General features: G+C 42.8%; 1 protein-coding gene across 4 annotated transcripts in view; it reads right to left on the bottom strand.

Annotated features, from left to right (window-relative positions):
* The window catches only part of LOC115132965 (sodium-coupled neutral amino acid transporter 4-like), a 37,816-nt gene extending 14,872 nt beyond the window's left edge, over positions 1-22,944 (bottom strand). The window contains exons 1-12 of one of the 4 annotated variants that reach the window (XM_029665719.2): positions 22,838-22,944; positions 7,717-7,941; positions 7,202-7,298; positions 6,779-6,894; positions 5,355-5,428; positions 5,130-5,222; positions 4,967-5,048; positions 4,715-4,797; positions 4,525-4,583; positions 2,436-2,687; positions 2,118-2,197; positions 1,907-2,007 (exon numbers count right to left, since the gene is read on the bottom strand). In XM_029665719.2, coding sequence (XP_029521579.1) covers positions 1,907-2,007; positions 2,118-2,197; positions 2,436-2,687; positions 4,525-4,583; positions 4,715-4,797; positions 4,967-5,048; positions 5,130-5,222; positions 5,355-5,428; positions 6,779-6,894; positions 7,202-7,298; positions 7,717-7,829 — 1,150 coding nt within the window. In that variant the 5' untranslated portion in view covers positions 7,830-7,941; positions 22,838-22,944. Of the gene's footprint in view, positions 1-1,906; positions 2,008-2,117; positions 2,198-2,435; positions 2,688-4,524; positions 4,584-4,714; positions 4,798-4,966; positions 5,049-5,129; positions 5,223-5,354; positions 5,429-6,778; positions 6,895-7,201; positions 7,299-7,716; positions 7,942-11,474; positions 11,601-22,833 lie in introns of those variants that run through there. The other 3 variants (XM_029665720.2, XM_029665718.2, XM_029665721.2) reach the window with 3 other exon arrangements.
* Between the last annotated feature and the right edge of the window lie 217 nt (positions 22,945-23,161).

The following is a 23,161-nucleotide window of genomic DNA, read 5'->3' as shown; positions in this document are numbered from 1 at the left end:
TCCTCCCTCTCCGAGTTGGGCATCTCCGGCGCGGCCCACGCTTGGATTGCGTCCTACCTGACAGGTCGCTCCTACCAGGTGGCGTGGCGAGAATCCGTCTCCACACCACGTGCTCTCACCACTGGTGTCCCCCAGGGCTCTGTTCTAGGCCCTCTCCTATTCTCGCTATACACCAAGTCACTTGGCTCTGTCATAACCTCACATGGTCTCTCCTATCATTGCTATGCAGACGACACACAATTAATCTTCTCCTTTCCCCCTTCTGATGACCAGGTGGCGAATCGCATCTCTGCATGTCTGGCAGACATATCCGTGTGGATGACGGATCACCACCTCAAGCTGAACCTCGGCAAGACGGAGCTGCTCTTCCTCCCGGGGAAGGACTGCCCGTTCCATGATCTCGCCATCACGGTTGACAACTCCATTGTGTCCTCCTCCCAGAGCGCTAAGAACCTTGGCGTGATCCTGGACAACACCCTGTCGTTCTCAACTAACATCAAAGGCGGTGGCCCGTTCCTGTAGGTTCATGCTCTACAACATCCGCAAGTACGACCCTGCCTCACACAGGAAGCGGCGCAGGTCCTAATCCAGGCACTTGTCATCTCCCGTCTGGATTACTGCAACTCGCTGTTGGCTGGGCTCCCTGCCTGTGCCATTAAACCCCTACAACTCATCCAGAACGCCGCAGCCCGTCTGGTGTTCAACCTTCCCAAGTTCTCTCACGTCACCCCGCTCCTCCGCTCCCTCCACTGGCTTCCAGTTGAAGCTCGCATCCGCTACAAGACCATGGTGCTTGCCTACGGAGCTGTGAGGGGAACGGCACCTCAGTACCTCCAGGCTCTGATCAGGCCCTACACCCAAACAAGGGCACTGCGTTCATCCACCTCTGGCCTGCTCGCCTCCCTACCACTGAGGAAGTACAGTTCCCGCTCAGCCCAGTCAAAACTGTTCGCTGCTCTGGCCCCCCAATGGTGGAACAAACTCCCTCACGACGCCAGGACAGCGGAGTCAATCACCACCTTCCGGAGACACCTGAAACCCCACCTCTTTAAGGAATACCTAGGATAGGATAAAGTAATCCCTCTCACCCCCCCCCCTGAAAAGATTTAGATGCACTACTGTCCCACTGGAGGTCATAAGGTGAATGCACCAATTTGTAAGTCGCTCTGGATAAGAGCGTCTGCTAAATGACTTAAATGTAAATGTAAATGTAAAATTAAAAATAAATAAAAACATGCAATGGTTATGGTAGCTTACTAGTGTTTAAATACATACTACTGGCTCTAGTGTTTAAATACATACTACTGGCTCTAGTGTTTAAATACATACTACTGGCTCTAGTGTTTAAATATATTCTACTGGCTCTAGTGTTTAAATACATACCACTGGCTCTAGTGTTTAAATACATACTACTGGCTCTAGTGTTTAAATACATACTACTGGCTCTAGTGTTTAAATACATACTACTGGCTCTAGTGTTTAAATACATACTACTGGCTCTAGTGTTTAAATACATACTACTGGCTCTAGTGTTTAAATACATACTACTGGCTCTAGTGTTTAAATACATACTACTGGCTCTAGTGTTTAAATACATACTACTGGCTCTAGTGTTTAAATACATACTACTGGCTCTAGTGTTTAAATATACATACTACTGGCTCTAGTGTTTAAATACATACTACTGGCTCTAGTGTTTAAATACATACTACTGGCTCTAGTGTTTAAATACATACTACTGGCTCTAGTGTTTAAATACATACTACTGGCTCTAGTGTTTAAATACATACTACTGGCTCTTTTTCAAACATTTCACTCATAAAATGAACATATAACGGCAATAAAAGCAGAAACAAAGTAATTCAATTGCTGCAAATGTATCTTATTGTGCTTGTGTGTATCTTACCATAGAAAGTGAGGTAGCCGAACAGCGCTGAGAACATGTACATGACCAGCATGGCCAGGATGGACAGGTTGGACACGTTCTGCATCTTTCTCCGGGAGCGACTGGGGAAGACGCAAGTTGAGATGTGAGTTGTATGGAGAAAATGTACCGCAGCAATTTCTAGGAGCGTCTATGCAAACGTTTCTTTTGTAATTCACTTGGATGCACTTACTCTTTGAGTTCACTGTAGATGGGTAGAATTTCAGGGTGGCACACAAAGGAGAAGGCCAGGATGGGAACAGTGTAAGCAGTCTGCAATGACAGGAGAAGAGATTGTGGATGAAACACAGGCCCAGATACACACTCACAGCAGCTATGTACGTTAAGAATTGGGTTCCTCTAAACCTTGATTAATCCCATTTCTGGGACTGTTTATCAGAGGATATTGTTTCCAAAACACAGAATTATGACATGAAGCATTCCGACTCATCACATATACACACAGACGTACGCACTCACCCCACCCACATACAGTAGCTCCACACCTCACCTGAGAGTTGAACACAAAATACTTGGGCGTGCACATCTCCTCCACGTCGTCGGGGTGTGGTTCGAAGCGGACCCCTGAGGTGTGGTGGTTGTCCAGGTAGGAGGCGGGGGACATGTCAGCTCTGGAGAAGTCCATGAGGACGGTGCCGTTGTGCAGGGCGTGGGGCCCCAGGGCTGTTCCATTCATACTGTGGTTGGTATGATGGTACATGAAGGGCATCGGGCAGGGGAGGTTGTACTTCTTATAGATCAGCTGAGAGGTATAGAGGGGACAGAGGGGTGAGATGGGGACAGATGGGGAAATAGGGTGGAGAGGAGTCAAATTGGGACAGAGTGTCCCTAAATGTTACTAGGAACTACCATGGCATGCAAATCGCCCACATTGCCTGTGAGAGCAAAGCCAGCACTGGCATAGTACCCTACAAAAGGTCAGGATGACATTTAAGGAGGAGAAAGTAGGCATGATCAAGACGCCGTGTGGCAAGAATACAAAACCAATGTAGGACGAAATGTACTATTTTGGTAAGAAGTATGTTCTGTCTGCATTGAAACATGACTGGAAGAAAAAGAATGTCAGAGTTTATAAAAAGCTGTAGTTGTTGCCATATTGACAGAAGGTGAAATGTAGCCGTCTTAAATCACATCTGATGGTACTTTATATAATATCAACACCATCATCCATCATTGTTCAGTCATTCAGGGGGCTAAAAATGCTAAACTACCGGAGCAAGCGGAGGCAGGTTAACTTCTTTGGGGTAGGGGCCAGTATTGGGTAGCTTGGATGAAAAACGTGCCCAAATTAAGCTGCCTGCTACTCAGCCGTAAAAGCTAGAATATGCATATAATTAGTAACTTTGAATGGAAAACACTCTGAAGTTTCTAAAACTGTTTGAATGATGTCTGTGAGAATAACAGAACTCATATGGCAAGCAAAAACCTGAGAAAAACTCCAACCAGGAAGTGGGAAATCTGAGGTTTGTAGTTTTTCCAACTCAGCCCCCATTGAAGATACAGGGTGATATTAGTTATGTTTCACTTCCCAAGGCTTCCACTAGATGTCAACAGTATTTAGAACCTGTTTTGTGGAGTCTACTCTAAAGGAGGGGCTCATAAGGGCTCTTTGAGTGAGTGGTCTGGCAGAGTGCCACAGCCTCGGTCTGGCACGCTCATGTGAAAGGTGAAGTTTTATGTTAAAAACATCCTAAAGATTGATTCCATACTTAGGTTGGCATGTTTCTACGGGTTTTAATGGAACTTTTTGAACTTTTCGTCCGACGTTCGGCGCGACCTGAACGCGCTTTTGGATTTGTTTACCAAACGCCCTAACAAAAGAAGATATTTGGACATAACTGATGGACACTATCGAACAAATCAAACATTTATGGTGGAACTGGGATTCATGGGAGTGCATTCTGATGAAGATTATCAAAGGTAAGTGAATATTTAAAATGCAATTTCTGAGTAATGTTGATTACCCAATATGGCAGGTATCTTTTTGGCTGCTTTGTTGTCTAAAGGCTGTACTCAGATTATTGCATGGTTTGCTTTCTCCGTAAAGTTAAAAAAAAATCTGACACAGCGGTTGCATTAAGGAGAAGTTTATCTAAAGTTCCATGTATAATAGTCGTATTTTTATCAATGTTTATTATGAGTATTTCTGTAAATTGATGTGGATCTCTGCACAATCACCGCATGTTTTAGAACTACTGAACGTAACGCGCCAATGTAAACTCCGATTTTTTAATATAAATATGAACTTTACCAAACAAAACATACATGTATTGTGTAACATGAAGTCCTATGAGTGTCATCTGATGAAGATCATCAAAGGTTAGTGATTAATTTGATCTCTATAGCTGCTTTTTGTGACTCCTCTCTTTGACTGGAAAAAATGGCTGTGTTTTTCTGTGGCTTGGTGGTGACTTAACATAATCGTTTATGGTGCTTTCGCTGTAAATCCTTTTTGAAATCAGACACTGTGGCTGGATTAACGAGAATTTTATCTTTAAAATGGTGTAAAATACTTGTATTTTTTTAATTTGGCGCCCTGCACTTTCACTGGCTTACAGTCCTAGACAGGTTAAACTTACCACTCCCAGGAAAAACACCATACAGGATAGGGAGAATCCACTGGTGTAGCCAAGGTAGCCTAGAGACAAGAGAGAGAATTAGAGAGAAACTCATGTACTATCACGCAAACACTCACACACATTATGTAAACAAAGTATACAAAGACTAAATCTAAAACAACCGCAACACACACATACCCACACCACTTACCCAGGTTTTTGAGTATGCAGAGAGGCAGGATGATACCGATGGACACAAACACAACCAGGTAGTTTCCGTTCATGTACCATTCACTGTAAACAACGCAGAGAACAGGTCTCACACACAGAGCATCAATCCATCCATCTATCTATCGATACACCAACCAAACTGTGTAGTGTGTTGAGCCACCTGTGTCAAATTAACTACAAATAAACTGATTTGATGAAATAGTTAACCAATGGCAGACAGACAGACACCTACCCAGAGCTCTGCTCCAGTCCCATGAAGGCACGGATCACTTCTGGCAGCTCATACTTTACAATGAAGAGGTAGCTGGACATGGCTGTGTGCAAACAAACACAAATGTAAATTTCAATATAGAATCATAACGCTACAATGAATGCAACATTAGCTGTTCACTTACCACCAATATTTTGAAGGGTTATCGATCCAAACGCAGCCATTTTCCCCGGCCAGCCAAAAGCTCGCTCCCCCAACTTTTCATAGATGAGAGAGCCTGTTAGAACAACGACAATGTGCTGATGAGTGATATTCAAAGACACAAAGGGAAAAAAGCAGAAAGGCGAAGACAGATAGACAGTGGCTGATGAAAGACAGACATTTCCATTAATAAAAAAATGACACCTACCTCCTTCTTTTGCAGTCATTAGCAGCAAGTGAACGGAGTACAACGACAAGATGGCCACACCCAAGAGAAGGACTCTACGTTGGGATAGAAACCAGTCAGACATTAGCATTGGGCTATACCATACGGAAATGTTACGCAAATCACCATGAACAACACTCGGAGGGGAATCAACTGGGTTACAAAACACCCTACATAATAACTTTCACTAGTTTCCCCCCCTAGTCACTCTCACTCTGTTTTCCCCATTATCTATTTAGGGAGGTAAATTTAGCGTTAGAGCTGCAGTCATATTTCACTTGAGGGGGGGGGGGGGTCCGGATGCTTTCTCGGGCATTCATCTACCGCCTATTTGAGAAGACCATGTTCCAATGCCTAAAGCACATGTCAAAGACACCATCATGCCATGTCAATATATGTGCCAGCTCAGACAAAATAGTGGTAGACCAATGCGTGTCAGTGCTTAGAGACCAGACTAAACTCTGAGCTATTATATGGGTCAATAAAGTAACTTTAGAGTTATTCCGGGAGGGGATGTATGGGTTTCCTGCATCGACTGAACATGATCAGCCTTAAATTCTTACACTTAAAGAGTTCACAAGGGGCCTTTAACCCAATCATCCAGCCTCCAATGGGCTCCAATGTATTAAATAAATATTGAATGACTGTATCAAATGGGTGTTATGTGATACCACCTTCCAGAATGTCAGGGAAGCCCAGAATAGATGGTGAGGAAGTAAGATGTCGCAACTGACATGGAGGACTGACGTTTGGGGACTCCCTGTAAACTCCTTAGGACCGGAAAAAAACCGGCTGCGCCACTATAATAATCAAGTGGGTTCCTAATCTATTTTCTTGTCTCCTGTCCTTCAATCACTTTCAGGGATATGCCGAAAATGACAATGTTTTGCTTAGTGAAAGTACTCAGTCACAAAATAATTTCTTGGTAAAGCCCAGCCATTCACAGTGGAAACAGAACTGAAATAAAGCATCATCATCCTGTTTTGGACATTTGAGAAACCTGGTTATAGGGTTTGATTGAACAGGCTGTTATGGACCGTCAACACAATCCGGGGAAGCTGGGAATGGATGGTGGGATGGAGTTCAGAGGCGGGGCTGTAACATGGTTGCTCACGCCACCTTTGCATGCATGCTGGGGATGGCATGTCACAAGAAGGTCCCGACTTCGAGCCAAAGTCAGTGTCTGTCTATTCCCAAATACATACCCCACCACTCACCCTGTTGTCAAACCCCACTTGCTATACCAAGGACTCTGAAGTTATTTCAGTCCTATCAGTAACACTATACGATGCAGACAGAATACTTTTTACTTTATTAGCTGGTGCTTTAATCACTTGACTGTTGTAGAAACCAAACATTGACCCCGTTCCACATTGTCTCTATGGCAGAAGTTGACAAACACTTACACAAAAAGCACAATGCCAGTGTTGGCCATGGCGTAGGAGAGACCCAGGATGCCGCTGCCCATGATCGCATTACTCAGGTTGAAGACCGACATACCAAAGGAGGTATGTCCTGGGTGCTGAGAGAGAGAAAGGTAGAGAGAGAGGGTAAGAGAGAGATTACCATGACTTCAACTGATCGTAAACAAGAACATTTCTCACGCACACACACACACACACACACACACACACACACACACGTGCATGCACCACCTGTCACAGACACGTAACTACCAGTTCCTACGAAAGGGTTCCTCGGAATGAAGGTTTGAATAAAAGCAGACAGCTTTTGAGGAAATGGTCAAGGTTGTTGTTAAGAGATAGTGTCCATGAGCAAGAGCAAACATGCATGTGTTGTCATCGATAGTTCATCATCAGTCTTCTTACGTATTCTTCTTGATACTCCTCGTACTTCTTCTTCTTCATAATCCCATTAGTGAGAAACTTGTGGCTCTCTGCGTCTCCATCCTCATCCAGGAAGTGACTGCAGATGTACAATCATTGAATCAATCTCTAGTTTAAAATACTTCTTTATGATTAGTTTATGACAGCCGTGTTAGGACTTCATGAGAGGTTACAGGGTCAGTCAAGCTAGTTCCAGCTTCTATTTCTTGTATTTTTTTGGTTGATGGATGAAATGAGATTACAGTGTAGCTAATCTGTTGGCGGTTAACAGTGCAGCTATGAGCTGAGAGATTCTCCTAACCAGTGTATTGAATAGCATTGTGTACATTAGACAATGATCGGTAGGAGACAAGAAATTTATGGTAAAGAACAATTTCTGTACAGTTTGGCAAAGAACACATTCTTGTTGCCACAGCTAAGGCAATGCGCTTTATTTCCAGTTTTTTTTTCTGTAGAAAGTCTCAGATTAAAATAATTGATACAGTATTGAACCACACCTGTTGATGGTGGCCTTCTCTGAGTCGATGGGCTCTGTGAAGCGGTCGTCCAAACTGTCTGTGCTGTCATCGTCTGCCTCCGTGCAGACTTTCTTCAGCTCCATGCGGTCCATGGTTACGGCTATAGTGGTGCAGGGCTGGGGAAGGGGTCACGGTCCAAAGCAGAGCAGTTGTACTCGGTAGGTTGGCGTGCTTTATCTCAGCCTTACACTATAGGGCAAATACCTGCAGAAAACGGCAAAGGGAGAGATGGTAAATATTCAGAGAGCTGCTGATGTGGCAGGAAGCCCTTATAACCAGCAAACATACAACCAATCATTCAATGTTGTCTAAACGTTGACTAAACGTTCTGGGCCTCAACTAGCCATAATTTCTTTGTAATTACACGTTGACTAGCCCTCTATAAAGTGACAATATCCCTAATAAGATACAAAGTAGTACATGTCCAGTCAAAAAGGCCATGGTCACAAGTTCTCTGATTTGACTGTGTAATCTGTCAACAATGAGCTAGTTACTGTTAATGTTATGAAGATACATTAAATGAGTCTTATCTGACTGGCCAGAACTCTAGGGCCTTGACAAAACACTTCAAGGGGAAGAAAAGGTGTCATTCTACACACACCCTTCTGTGTCGCATTCCCCTGAACCCGCAGCAGCATTTTATCTCCCCATTCGATACATGTTGGTAGCTCACGCACTTCAGTGTGCTTTAACTATGTCGTCTTTCAATATCACTGTTCCTGTCACGCATTGGAATCTTGACGTTCCGTGCTGACTGGTTTTGGATACCTTTTGTACCTTTCTGCTATACACTGAGAGTTAACAAAATGGCCTCTAACTGTATTAAGTTCAAACAGATTTTGTAGTCGACGTAGATAGGTAATTGTAGTATTTTTTACTTGACAGACTGTAAAATCCCATATCAATTGTGACCTCAATTTTACATATCTATTTTTAGGGATTAGCACACATTATTTTCCCTAAAAGAACCTCTAAGTAACCCTTTCAGACACAAGTCCATGTTCTATTGCTGCTGTGCAGTTTCCTTTATGACACCATAACCACATTCATTTCAGGCAGGTTAAAGTATGTCTCAACATTATGTCAAAAACACGCCTGAACCCTACATTCAGGTCAAAGAGGTCGGCTAATGAGGCAGGCAAGTTTCCGACCAAATGTTCCTAACCTCTGGGAGAGCAAGCTACAAAGGCCTGTCTGTCTTGCTGTCCACGGTAAACCCAATTCAATTGAACGCACCGAGTGCACTGAAGTAGCGGGCCAGCAGGAGGCATGTGTTCATATTTCCATTCTATTGAACATTTGATTGCTGCTATTACGCAACAACAAGATGAGGCACTGGGCAGCGCACACAGAGTTCTGCTAAATGATTTTAACAGCCAATTACCCACAGTGCTGTTCTTCCCATACAAAGGCTTCTTTGATAGGAATGGTTAAAAACAGACGAGCAGCCAGGTTCCCAAAAGTGGCACCCTGCTCCCTCCCCTGTCCTACCGACCAACACCCCAGGAAAAACACAACGGTGAAACACATCAAAACCCTCGTAACAAACATGGATGTCCAACGCTGTGACAAAGCCATAAACAAACAGCTATGGAACATAACCTCATCCACCAATCCAAGTCCATGAATTAACATTTCAGTGCTGCCCATCAAAAAACAAGCATTGTAAAAACTCTTCGAAAGGAAGTTTTAGTGCTAGAAAATACATTTCAGTCACATGCTATTTCAACTCTGGCTATTTACACTCTTGCCCCAGCCATTGATGAAACTGGGCCAAGTATAAAATCCATCATCCTCACATGATCGTCAAAGCGCGCCACGTTTACAGTCAATAAGCCATTACGTAAGTGAGCCTATGCACAGTAGGTCCTCCATGTTGTACCCAGTCAGGACAGAGATCCATGTCCTTCAGGACTGAAACAGGCCATGTTTCCCTTTAACTCCATGCTGTGGAGAAGTCATAGACAGACTGAACCTGTATCTTACCACACACAACTCTTTTGTTGCGACTGCTGTCACCTACCCTGTATGGAAACGCATAGCCAAGCCAATCATTAGCTGTTTGCGAAGCATTTTTATACATACTTAGTTTTGCCTGGCTTGTCTACTCTACACAGTTCTGGTTTGATCGCATTCTAGTTCCTGCTGTGCCTGGACCAGCTGCGTTCCTGGAACTGCTGTGTGTCCTAGTACATTTCCTATGTCTCCTCTAGATAGACAGATTGACTGGTAGGCCTATATCTTCGTATTGGTAGATATTTGTATATTTGATCAAAAGTGTGCATTGCATACAAATACAATCAATCAATCATTGTCCCAACTGTACACCTCCCCAGTGTGCTACCCTCGAGGAAATAAGAAGGAACCTGCTCAACCAGACTTCACCCCTCCACCCAGGCAGCTAAGCACTCCACTGCTCCCCGTGCATATACCTTGTGTTATGCTATGACTAAGCTACCTATAGTCATAGACCCAGCCCCAGCAAAATCCTTGAACCTTTGCCTTTAATGCACATCTGAAATGTATGCTTTACTCACTGTAGTTAAAACCACTGGTAATTTTGCATATGATTGTTTGAAACGTGTTTTATATTGAATAACAACAACTGAGTGAATGTGATTTAAAGTTGTCACAGTGTGTCTGTGTGTGCATTTGCTGTTTGATAAAACCAATGTGATAAATGCATGCAAGTAGAGGGATTTTAATTTGAGCCTAGTTTTTGTTACAGCAGGGAAAGAATCCTGCAGCAACAGGGAATGTGAATTATTACGTGGATTATAATTAATGGACATTTTGTGTAAGGGTTGATACATTTTTCGTTAGGGCAAGTTAAGTCGGACATTTTAAAGTGAAAATCACAAACTTTAGAAGCCTTTTCAAAACCTCACATACACTACAAGTTTGCATGTCCTGCTGTTAAGGAAGATTCCTGCAACAACAGGATGATCAAATTAAGATACGGCATCTGTATGCCAAATCGTTTATTGCATTATCAAACACAATATTTGATACCAAGCCTTGTACATTGTGCAAATAAAGAACCTTCTTGAAAATGACTAACGCCTAAATCTAATGTAGTGTGCTTGCATACAACAAGGCTACAACACTTTTAATAGAAAACTCAGCTCTGTGACACAACAAACACTGATCAAAACTTGAGATTCTTCTTATCCAATTTGCCAACAGCGTGACATCAATCAACTGAATGGGAAAAACATGAACTTCATTAGTTTTATATATCCAGAAGTAGCAGAAAAGGAGTCTGTGCAACTTACATAACACTCAACTCCAAGTTTAAGGACACAATAAAAGTACAGTACCAGAGGATCCCATTCTTACTGGAGGTACACAACACATCATTAGCTCAAAGATTAGCTCTGTCTAACTCAAACTACCACTCAAGTTATGCAAGTCCCACTTCAGCAGTGGCTTGGTTATCTCAATAACCCAACAAAACATCTAATAAACCCACAAACAAATGCTCAAAGGAAACCAACTGAATACTTCAACCAATGAAATACCTCCCACAATCTCAAAAGCACAAAACAAACTAATTCAGCTAGGTGCATCTACGGTTTCTCAAGAAAACTGTGGAAAATTCTCCACTTTTCAATACAAGATTTTATTTTCTCAGCAGTTTCAATTTAGTGGCTATTTGAATCAAACTTAGACCAAGGTAACTAAAGTTCCCTGACATGGGAAGTAGATAAATCATGTGGAAAAGGAGACATACTCACTCATTCAGAGATGACAGAGAGAGGTTCCAAAGTGTTGTTTTGTTTTTGTTTGGGGGGAGAATGAGGACAGTGCTAGTGAGCAGCCAGGAGAGGCAAGAGCTGCTGCTTTTTTGTAACCCAGGTGAGAGGAAGGCTTTTAAAGAGCAGGGGAAGGACCCACCCTGGCCAATCACATCAGGAGCCTGAAGCCAACCACCCCCCCCCCACATCAATGAAAAAGGGCAAGAGAGAGAGACTGAATCAGGAGAAGAAGAAGAAAGGGAGGGGTTAGAGAGAGGGGGACAGTACACAGACATCCTGAAAGCTTATGCCAAGATTGCACAGTGAGCGTTGTTGCAGCAACTGCTGTTTGTTCTGTGTTGGCCCGCCGAGCACACACCCCAGGTGGTCATCCCTGGGTGCAAACGATACCATCCTCATGCTGCGGTCACTGTCCTACCCTGTCCTGCCCTCAACCACACACACCTCCCTTCCCACTACCCCTACTACCATGGGTTGACTCAGCGTGCCGTTAAGCGTTCAGAGCCTGCCAGTGACAACTGGAATCCACCGGGGAGGCTGTGACACTGCCCGCCAATCAGGGGCCGCAGCTGCGTGTGCCGCTGAGTGCAAGGTCTCACTCCGCTGAAGGATGGGGTCTTAACAGTCCAACTTTGTAACCCCCCTCACACACACCCATTATACACAGAGAAACTTCAAATTAGACACATGAAATGCTTCTTTTGAGTCCACCAACCTCCACATTTTCTGAAATAAAATAAATATTACTGAAAGTATTGTCTGGTCCACACCCATTACAGCAGAGAGTATTGTCTGGTCCACACCCATTACAGCAGAGAGTATTGTCTGGTCCACACCTGTTACAGCAGATAGTATTGTCTGGTCCACACCTGTTACAGCAGAGAGTATTGTCTGGTCTACACCTGTTACAGCAGAGAGTAGTGTCTGGTCTACACCCGTTATAGCAGAGAGTATTGTCTGGTCTACACCTGTTATAGCAGAGAGTATTGTCTGGTCTGCACCTGTTACAGCAGAGAGTACGGTCTGGTCCACACCTGTTACAGCAGAGAGTATAGTCTGGTCCACACCCATTACAGTAGAGAGTAGTGTCTGGTCCACACCTGTTATAGCAGAGAGTATTGTCTGGTCTACACCTGTTACAGGAGAGAGTATAGTCTGGTCCACACCCGTTACAGCAGAGAGTATAGTCTGGTCCACACCCGTTACAGCAGAGAGTATAGTCTGGTCCACACCTGTTACAGCAGAGAGTATTGTCTGGTCCACACCCATTACAGCAGAGAGTATAGTCTGGTCTACACCTGTTACAGCAGAGAGTATAGTCTGGTCTACACCTGTTACAGCAGAGAGTATTGTCTGGTCTGCACCTGTTACAGGAGAGAGTACTGTCTGGTCTACACCTGTTACAGCAGAGAGTACGGTCTGGTCCACACCCGTTACAGCAGAGAGTATAGTCTGGTCCACACCCGTTACAGCAGAGAGTATAGTCTGGTCCACACCCGTTACAGCAGAGAGTATAGTCTGGTCCACACCCATTACAGCAGAGAGTATTGACTGGTCTACACCTGTTACAGGAGAGAGTAGTGTCTGGTCCACACCTGTTACAGCAAAGAGTATTGTCTGGTCCACACCCATTACAGCAGAGAGTATAGTCTGGTCCACACCCGTTACAGCAGAGAGTATAGTCTGGTCCACACCCGTTACAGCAGAGAGTATAGTCTGGTCCACACCCATTACAGCAGAGAGTATGGTCTTTTCTGCACCTGTTACAGCAGAGAGTATTGTGTGGTCTACACCTGTTACAGCAGAGAGTAGTGTCTGGTCTACACCTGTTACAGCAGAGAGTATTGTGTGGTCTACACCTGTTACAGCAGAGAGTATTGTCTGGTCCACACCCGTTACAGCAGAGAGTATAGTCTGGTCCACACCCGTTACAGCAGAGAGTATAGTCTGGTCTACACCTGTTACAGCAGAGAGTATAGTCTGGTCTACACCTGTAACAGCAGAGAGTATTGTCTGGTCTGCACCTGTTACAGGAGAGAGTACTGTCTGGTCTACACCTGTTACAGCAGAGAGTACGGTCTGGTCAACACCCGTTACAGCAGAGAGTATTGTCTGGTCCACACCTGTTATAGCAGAGAGTATTGTCTAGTCCACACCCATTACAGCAGAGAGTATTGACTGGTCTACACCTGTTACAGCAGAGAGTATTGTCTGGTCTACACCTGTTACAGCAGAGAGTATTGTCTAGTCCACACCTGTTACAGCAGAGAGTATTGTGTGGTCTACACCTGTTACAGCAGAGAGTATTGTGTGGTCTACACCTGTTACAGCAGAGAGTAGTGTCTGGTCTACACCTGTTACAGCAGAGAGTATTGTCTGGTCTACACCTGTTACAGCAGAGAGTATTGTCTGGTCTGCACCTGTTACAGGAGAGAGTAGTGTCTGGTCTACACCTGTTATAGCAGAGAGTATTGTCTAGTCCACACCTGATACAGCAGAGAGTATTGTCTGGTCCACACCTGTTATAGCAGAGTATTGTCTAGTCCACACCTGATACAGCAGAGAGTATTGTCTGGTCCACACCTGTTATAGCAGAGAGTATTGTCTAGTCCACACCTGATACAGCAGAGAGTATTGTCTGGTCCACACCTGTTATAGCAGAGAGTATTGTCTGGTCCACACAAGACATCTGCAGAAGCAGAGCAGTACAGTCACATAACATCACTCACACAAACAGATCTAAAATCTCCCCAGAATAACCTAAATAGCATGTTGTATATTCACATTTAGTATTTGTAATTAGTTACAAGATAAGAGACGTGGACAGAGTAGGATCTGGCCAGTAGATACCCTATAGTGGGGTTATTTCTGCAGCAGGAGACCCACAGGTTGGGTCAACAGCAGCTGGTAAACAGGGGTTGTCAATTACAGGTCAAGGGGCCCCCTGACCTCTCTTATCTTCCAAAACAAAAACACCAAACCAGGCCACTGGCACCAGCAAGTAACTGGAACAGCTGAAACACCATGTCACCACAATACTACAGGCATTTCTAATAGGGTGAATACAGGGTTCTGTCCCAAGAAAGACGCATGCACACCCACAAACTGTGCACAGCACTCCAGTCACCAGACTCTTACCAGCGCAGTCGTCCAGCTAGCCTCATTCCAGCAGCCTCCACAGCTCTCTAACCAATTATAAAAAGCAGGAATTTTAAGGCAACCAAAATAAGTCGGTACCTCAGACGCCATGTGACTTGCTGCAAATATCTCCGGTAGGCGGTGAATGATTGGCCAGATGACATATCACCAGGATGGAAAGTCACACTTTTGTTGCGTCAAATAAACCAACATCTCTTTCTGTCCAACATCAACATTGCTGGAAGAATGTCTGGGCCCTTACATCATAACAGTTTAGAATGTGTTTCTCAACACATTTTGAGCTTAGCTATGTAACTCTATGCTTACGTCTGGTGAACCATTAGAAGCCATTCGCCTGTGCACTATCAGGTGTGTAACACTGGCATTCAAAAGCAAAGAGGATATAACACTCCTTCTGGTAATCCCTCAAATGCTGAAAGGTCAATAAGGAATGAATGAATACAGTGCAAGAGATACACCAGCCCTTCCACACCCTAGCTACGAATACAACAGGTGTAGACCTTACTGTGAAATGCTTACTTACAAGCCCTTAACCAACAATGCAGTTTTAAGAAAAATAGGAGTTAAGAAAAGATTTACTAAATAAACAAAAGTAAAAAATAAAAAATAAATAAACAATAACAAGGCTACATACAGGGGGTACCGGTACCAAGTCAATGTGGGGGGCAAGAGGTTAGTCAAGGTAATTCAGGTAATATGCACATGTAGGTAGGGGTAAAGTGACTATGCATTGAAAATAAGCAGCGAGTAGTGTAAAAAAAAGGAGGGGCCAATACAAACAGTCTGGGTACAACATGACATCAAAATGACTCAGGCTACAGTGATCAGCTGACCACCTCAGGGTAGTTTAGGAGAAAGTCAAGGGTATCCTATCTATGAAGCAGCGCCAAGCAGAGACACATCGGTTCCCATTTTTACTGTATGACTCAGCCAGGGATTACATTGATATCCATACAATGTTTAGTAATTACTATTATCATTACCTATTAAAAGTGTCCTAACCACCCTGTCAGTCAAGTTGATACCCACAAATCCACTATTTAGATGTTGTCTGCACATGCAAATTAATTATGAGTGGCATGTACATCTCTTTCTCTCTCAGAGAGGTGACACATTCCACATGTCCACTCTCCGAGGCTCCCTGCCACAATTTCAGCTCCACCATAAATGCCTTGGGTGTTATGGGAGCCCAGTTCAAGATGGGGTCGACTCGTGTATCCTACTTTGAGATGCGCTCGATCCACTGCTTATCTACACTAGCTAGTTACTATTATTGGCTGTGTGAGTCCTTGTATCCATTTGTACAATTAGTAAAGCTTTGAATGTCGGCCACTGATCAGTTTTAAACCCAATGTTGAAATTAGGTGTCGCTTCTCCCCATTCAACTCGCGAGAATGCCAGGAACTCAAATTTGCAAATGCAGCATTTAGCTATTGACATAGGAAAGGTTGCTTCATAACACTGCTGCTATTCACCTGTCCGGTATCAGTAAATACCAAGTGGTAATATTCTCTATTCTCAGCTCTCTCTCCATCCAAAAACTTGCAAGGTGTTTGGTTAGGCCTTTGCCAATATCATCTAACAAGTAGGTGTGTTCGCTAGCATTCTCACAGGTCAGAGCATGTGAGCTGGCGTCTATGGAACTGAACATGTGGGTTGAGGGTAAGCTCCAAAACATGCAAATATTTCCATGAGGATCTCCATACAGATTGAATACAGTCAAATAGTGCATTTGTTAGCCTTGATGTCCACGTTAACCAACAGTGCTGAGGTTTTGCTTCTACACTAGAAGCTAAAACTGGTTCTTCGGCTGTCCACATAGGAGAACCCTTTGGAAAACAATTTTTGGTTCCAGGTAGAACCCTTTCCACAGAGGGTTCTACATGGAACTCAGAAGGGTTCTACCTGAAACCAAAAAGGGTTATCCTATGGAGACAGCCGAATAACATTTTTTTCTAAGGGTGTAGAGTACTAACTAGCCTACAACGCAAGCATTATGCAAGTTGAACCTGAGCATAAAAATAGCCATGCAAGTTAGCCTGGACGACACAGGTGACTCTTGAGCACAAACGGTAGCTTTAAGAACCAAATTAGCATTGAGAGCACAAGTTATCTTAAAGAACACATGTTAGCATTAAGCACAAGTTAACCAAAAGAACACAAGTTAGCATTGAGAGAGCAAGATGGCCTCAAGAACACAGGTTCGCCTTGAGAACACAGGGTTGGATTCATCTGTGGGATTTTACTGAGAGCATAGCTAGACTGGAGTAAGGGAGAAATGATCTGAGAGAGCCTGAGAGACTCCCATCAGGCCAAAGTCCACATAGCAACAGAGCTAAATATAAGCCATTCCTCAGAACCTCACAGCTCTACACTAGCTGTGACATGACTGCCATGCTTTTACCACTTCATGCAACACTTGCACCTGAATCCATCAAACCATTACAGTTGAAGTGTTCAAGAGAACTGTTCAAGAGAACATCTGGTTTAGTCTAAAATATCTTGGCATCCCATGTGAAAGTATTAATATTGTTCAAATTCAATCTCTCAGTGAAAACTGCTAAGTATGAAACACACGAGAATCTGACTGCCGATTGGGTACTTATCACAGTAGGAGGCCGATCCTTCTCTTGCTAGAACACAAGACGTACCTTCTGTGTACTTGTAGAATCACAATGGCCGGCGGTGACCAACAACTTGACTTTGAGCCAATCAAAGAGCACAAACCTCCACGTGGTGGAGCCGACAGGAGTGACAATAAGAAGGAAAAAAAGAGAGCTAATCCATCCTTTTAATCAGAACTGTCCTACCTAAAACAATAAAGCTGCATTAAAAAAAATAGAAAATCTAAAAGTTTTGTGATTTTTTGGTAGGTTTGATAAATGTGCACTAGCATATTAGTTAGCTAGCTAACGTTGGCTTGCTAAGTGAGCAAGGCAGTCACACACACTGCATATGAAACAAATAGGGTGGTAAGTGCAGCACAATACACACAACATTATCCAAGCATGCTACCTAGCCACTGCAGCTAGAAACATTATGATTAAATCACAAGGGATAGCTGTTGAGAGTCAATGCAGTACGTTTACTTTACCTAGCTAGCACATCAGAACCCTAGCTAGCAAATCATGCTAACATTAGCCAGCTAGCTAAAACTGTACATGGGCGGTATGCGATTATGGAGAGTAAATAAAACAATGTTTTGTCATCTTGCTAGCTAGTTATCTAGCTGTGGCCATCTGGCTAGTATCAACAAGGGCTTTTTACAACAATAGCAATATTAGCGCATCTAGCTAGCTAACATTGACGAGACAAAGCAACACACACAGACATGTATTGGCAAAAAACGCTACTGCCACCGTCTGGTAGGGTGTATTTTAATAAGGCTGAGTGGCTGATGACTTCAAGGTCTTTGCTGTCTGAACACAGAAGAGATTGACTGCCAACACTCTGTTCAGAGGCGCTAAGTACTGTCAGCAGGCAAATGTTTGACAATCCTACCGGTGTGTCTGAGCCATTAGGTATTTCAGAATTGGAGTTGGGATTCATCAAAGAAAATATTAGCCATCAATGTAACAAATGTACTGTATGAGTTACAGTCACAAGCATGTACTGTACTAAGCATAGGAGGATGGTGGCACCTTAAATGGGGAGGACGGGCTTATGGTAATGGCCAGAAAGGAATAGGTGGAATGGTATCAAATACATCAAACACGTGGTCTCCATGTGACTATGTACATACGTACGACTCAGTGACCTTGTTGTACATATTTCTTTGCTCAAGCCTTAGCATCAATACTGGCATTTACCATGCTGTACATATTTTTGTCAAAAAATAACAAATGTACATACTCATAACGATCTTGTGAAGGGTATGGTGATATGTATTGGTCAGGTCAGCACAAGAGCCTGATAGTAATAGCAGGGCCTCATATAAGGTATAATCAAATACAACAATGTGTGACCAGGTTTGTGGTGAAGAGGATCACAGAGGCATGGTCCCTGCGTGTTTGAGCTGGACCTCTGCAGTAAGATCTATTTTGTTGGCCTGATGGGGTTCAGGCTGTAGTCGTTGTTGTTTCCTGGTACTGTACAGGGTCCGTTCTAACTTTGTTTGTGAACACTCTCCCCAGGTCCCCCTTGTTCCGATGGTCTTATCAGTCCATATTGATCTGCCCATGGCTTTTGTTGGCTGATGACGAAGTTGCACTGCTTGACGTAGAACCACATCTGAGTGGCCTTGAATTTGCTAGGGGAGGGTGCTCCCGGGGCCAGGTGAGGCCCTGCATGTTTTTTAATTTTACCTTTATTTAACTAGGCAAGTCAGTTAAGAACAAATTCTTATTTTCAATGACGGCCTAGGAACAGTGGGTTAACTGCCTGTTCAGGGGCAGAACGACAGATTTGTACCTTGTCAGCTCGGGGGTTTGAAGTTGTAATCTTCCGGTTACTAGTCCAAAGCTCTAACCACTAGGCTACCCTGCCGCCCCGATGTCATTAGACACTTGCTCATAATTGCGCAATTTTCGAGCCAGTACGTGCTGGCAACTGAGACATTTGAAACCGAGACTCATCGAGCGATTGCTTCCTGTAAAACCTGCAAGGCAAACTCACAATCCACCATAAATTGGAGTGGCAAATTCTTCCATGCTAGTTATTTACAGGAAGTAATCACTTGTAGAGTCTCTCTGTTTCAAACCCATTGGCGAGTTTGTGTGTGACCGGCTATCAGGCAAACTCTTAAAACCCTGAGTGGACTCATGTGGTTGGCAGCGCCCAGCTCTAGTCTGGGACAGTATGGTCATTTAGAGATATGCCAGGTTCCTTCAGGGAAGGGGTGCACTATCAGCAAACCTGTTTGCCTTTCACTGCTTCATGCCATTTTGAGAACATTCCAAACTAAACAGAGGTGGTGGAATAACGCTGGGAGAGACATTTATGTAATTGTCCAGAGTGACTTACATTTTGTAACATTGGAAATGTCTGTTTTGATGTTACGTAATTTTCATTTAGTGGTCTTACATAAGATGATGTGATCTCATACGATCCTCTGTTGACTATCACCTAACCCTTTCGCCTTTGAATTTGATGCAATTCATCCCTAATGCTAGCCTATATTGTATACAATAAAGTAGTGGTAAGAAAAAAGATGGGTAAACGTTGATCGCCAGTCGTGGTGAAAAAGTGAAGCTTCCTATTCTTTCAATGCATTTTTCCGCAAAAGGTGGATAAACTGTTGGGCAAAAAAAGGTGGATGAATTGTGTTTACCCTCCACTACATCACTGATGATTTTTGATGCTACCAAAAGGTAACACATTCCCAATTGAGTTCTGTGGAATGATTTGCAAAAGGTTGGCTAAATGCACGTGACAGGACTTGGGTTGCATTACCTAATAGCATTGGGCACTACATCAGCCACACAGTTGCGTCATGTAAGAACTGTGAGATATGAGCCAGCTTTATGTCTGCATTAATTATGTACCTTACCTGCTCTTAATGTACTGCATATAAAATGTATAGATGGTATAGAGATTTGACTGTCAGCCTGCCTGAGGGGGCCATGAGCAAACTGGTTATGCAGTAGGATGTGGTATTACATAATGTGATTTATCGATGGAGGTTAGTCTCAGAGATAAGATCAATTATTAAGAGACCTGGTTCAAAGCCATTTCACAAATTTAAAGCTAGCCTAGGAAATATTTCTTACCATAGCTAGTGCAGGGCGTATTTAAGTTCCATATTCTTATTGTTCAAACTATTTAGTTGCATTATGCAACAGTAGTGGTAAAAATAGCCAGCCCTCACATTGTATGCCCTTCTCAGATTTCAATAGGACATAGTGACAGTGTTTTAGAAAATCACCCTGAAATCCTTTGATTCCTTTGCGGAATATAGTGGATTAGTGTTAATAGTAGCTGCCATGCACCACACACCTCAAACCGACTTTGCGACCAGCTTAAAGGGTAAATTTGCTCTGTTCCACACAGTCCCAATTGCATCAGCTGTCATTGCTTGAACATGAACAGCTCTGGGCTTTTAACCTACATCTGTTCTGTCACTCAAGCCACTGCATCACACACCTCACACTGACCAATGAAAATAGCATGCCCATTTCTATATCCCCACTGACAGGTGTGTGCTGAGAAAAAGTGCCAGGGCCTGCATTTGAACACACCTGCACACTGCTGACATGAAAGTCTTTGACATAGAATGAACCCATTTTCTATTAGACCGTAAACAATGAAAGTTATACAGTGTTCTCTGTAATAGCCTAGGCTTCTGTCTGTCACCAAATGGCTACATCAGTAGATTAGCTGTGAAATCAAGACTTTATCAAATGTGAAAAGCATTTCTCACTTTTGCAAGTAATTTCCAATCTTTGTCTCTATAATTTGTGTTACCATTTGTGAGAATAAATAAAAAACACCACAAACTTTTACACTTTATTAATAGTCCTTTTGACAGGAGTCAAAAGAGACTTCACAGAGAGATAGAGATAGTTTACCCATATTACAAATGGACCTTATTTGATGGATACCTAGAAAATAGTCTGTGGACACAGTCAGCAACCCAAGATGTGGGTTGGATTTTACCAAGCAACAATTTAGTAACTGCATTACCTACCTAAAATTGCATTGTAAAGTTCAAAACAACAGGAACTGTATGAACCCTTTTGGCATGATCTAGATAACAGACCTGTATTATCACTGTGATACATTCGGAAGCTGGACATTTTGTTTTAACTTCATGTCTCACTTCCTGAACCTTCACGTCATAAAAAACAATTAACCAAACTGGGAAACTGTGCTCCAATGCTAGCCTATACGTGTGCTGCACTTGTTAACATCAGAATTTGTCTACATATGTGTGAAACATTACCATTTAGTGACAAACTTGAGGTCAGGCCACCTGAATTTGGTTGCCCAACTCAAAACCAATATTACTTAAAATAATCTCATCTCACAGTAGTCTGTATGGCTACTATAAAAATATGTTACTGGTGGCAAAGGTTTCCTAATAATGCATGCAGTGTCAGTGGGAGTTCACCAGACAATATATATAACTCTTTCCCTGAATCACTTACATTATTTCTATTTAAGATATGGCATGCCTGAGCCTCTGTTAAATTAGGCTCACTGGGCTGATAATGTACAACCTTCCGTCAATGCTGGTACAGAGAGGAGTGTTTTTAAACCACATGGATTTGAGAACCCTATGTACTTTTATAATATATCTAAGTTTACATATTCAAATAACAAAGTAGCAAATAGAGAGGTGAAATTAAATATGAATATTCTCAAAGCATATCCCCATCAACGACAAAGATAAAGAAAAAGCTTAAGGGTTAAAATGACTTAACCCTTGAGGAATCTTTTTGAAATACGCACCTCCCAAATCAACGAAAGAAGGCGGAATCAGTCTGTAGGCTAAACCACACACTCCAACATACCTCGATTTCTCATTTATTTCTACATGTTCAGATATTTCCACTATATTTATAATTGTACAACTATTAAAACACACGTACAGAAATTATTATTCAAAATAACTATTACACCTTTGTAAACTTTATAACTCTAACAGTGTCGTTGTGAAGGTTATTGAATGGTTAAAAATAGTGATTTTCACGTTCCTTTGTAGTATGCGAAATACACACGCGGGGCAGTTCCAAACTTTCTTCTCCAAAACACATCAAAATAGTGACTTACACATGTAATATCACTTACTGGCGTTATAAGAATAATTAACGGTCTACCATAGAATATTTGCCCTTCATGTAGGCTACACGACACATGTTATTTGCGCGAAAAACATTATTATTTAACGTTCAGGCTACACCCAACACAGCAAATGTACTCCAGGGACTATGACATTTGATCAGATATCATGGCTAATACATAACGTTTTTTAAGTATCCGGTAGTTAATTTAAACGATACATGTATTGGCTAAACAGATTACTTGAGAGATTAAACCGCAATTTTCAGCCTTGGTTAATTTATCTTGTTGATGTTTTGTCAATAATGTCAACATTAACCATTAGCTTTCCGGTGCGAATTGCAAATGGGATACAGTGTTTCAAAATACCGACGTTGACAAACAAGTATGCAATACCTATACAACTACGGGAGAACATATATACGCTAAACATTTGAAAAAAGCTTAAATGGGGACCTACCTACCTAAATTTTAATTGTTCGGGACTTCATAGGTGGAGGACAAGTAAGCGTAGTGAACACCAGTAAAGGGAGACCCTTCCCATTTAACAACCGAGGGACACAGTGGAAATTTCCACCATGTGATGGCAACTCTTCAAGCATCATGTTTCACTACCAAGACACCCTCCGACTGAACGCAACCAATTGGCTGTTGTATCTCGCAGTCGTCGATAGGCAATGGCAGAACATGGACGTTGTATGTTGTATGATGGACAGTGACAGTGGCCGACTAAAATATGTAAAACGTAGGCAATATGAAGAGCAACATTGATTTTGGAGCGCCTTCAC

Source organism: Oncorhynchus nerka, linkage group LG8 (genome assembly GCF_034236695.1).
Source record: "Oncorhynchus nerka isolate Pitt River linkage group LG8, Oner_Uvic_2.0, whole genome shotgun sequence".
NCBI lineage: Eukaryota > Metazoa > Chordata > Actinopteri > Salmoniformes > Salmonidae > Oncorhynchus > Oncorhynchus nerka.
Note: the sequence above shows the minus strand (reverse complement) of the source record. Positions and strands in the feature narration are given on the sequence as shown.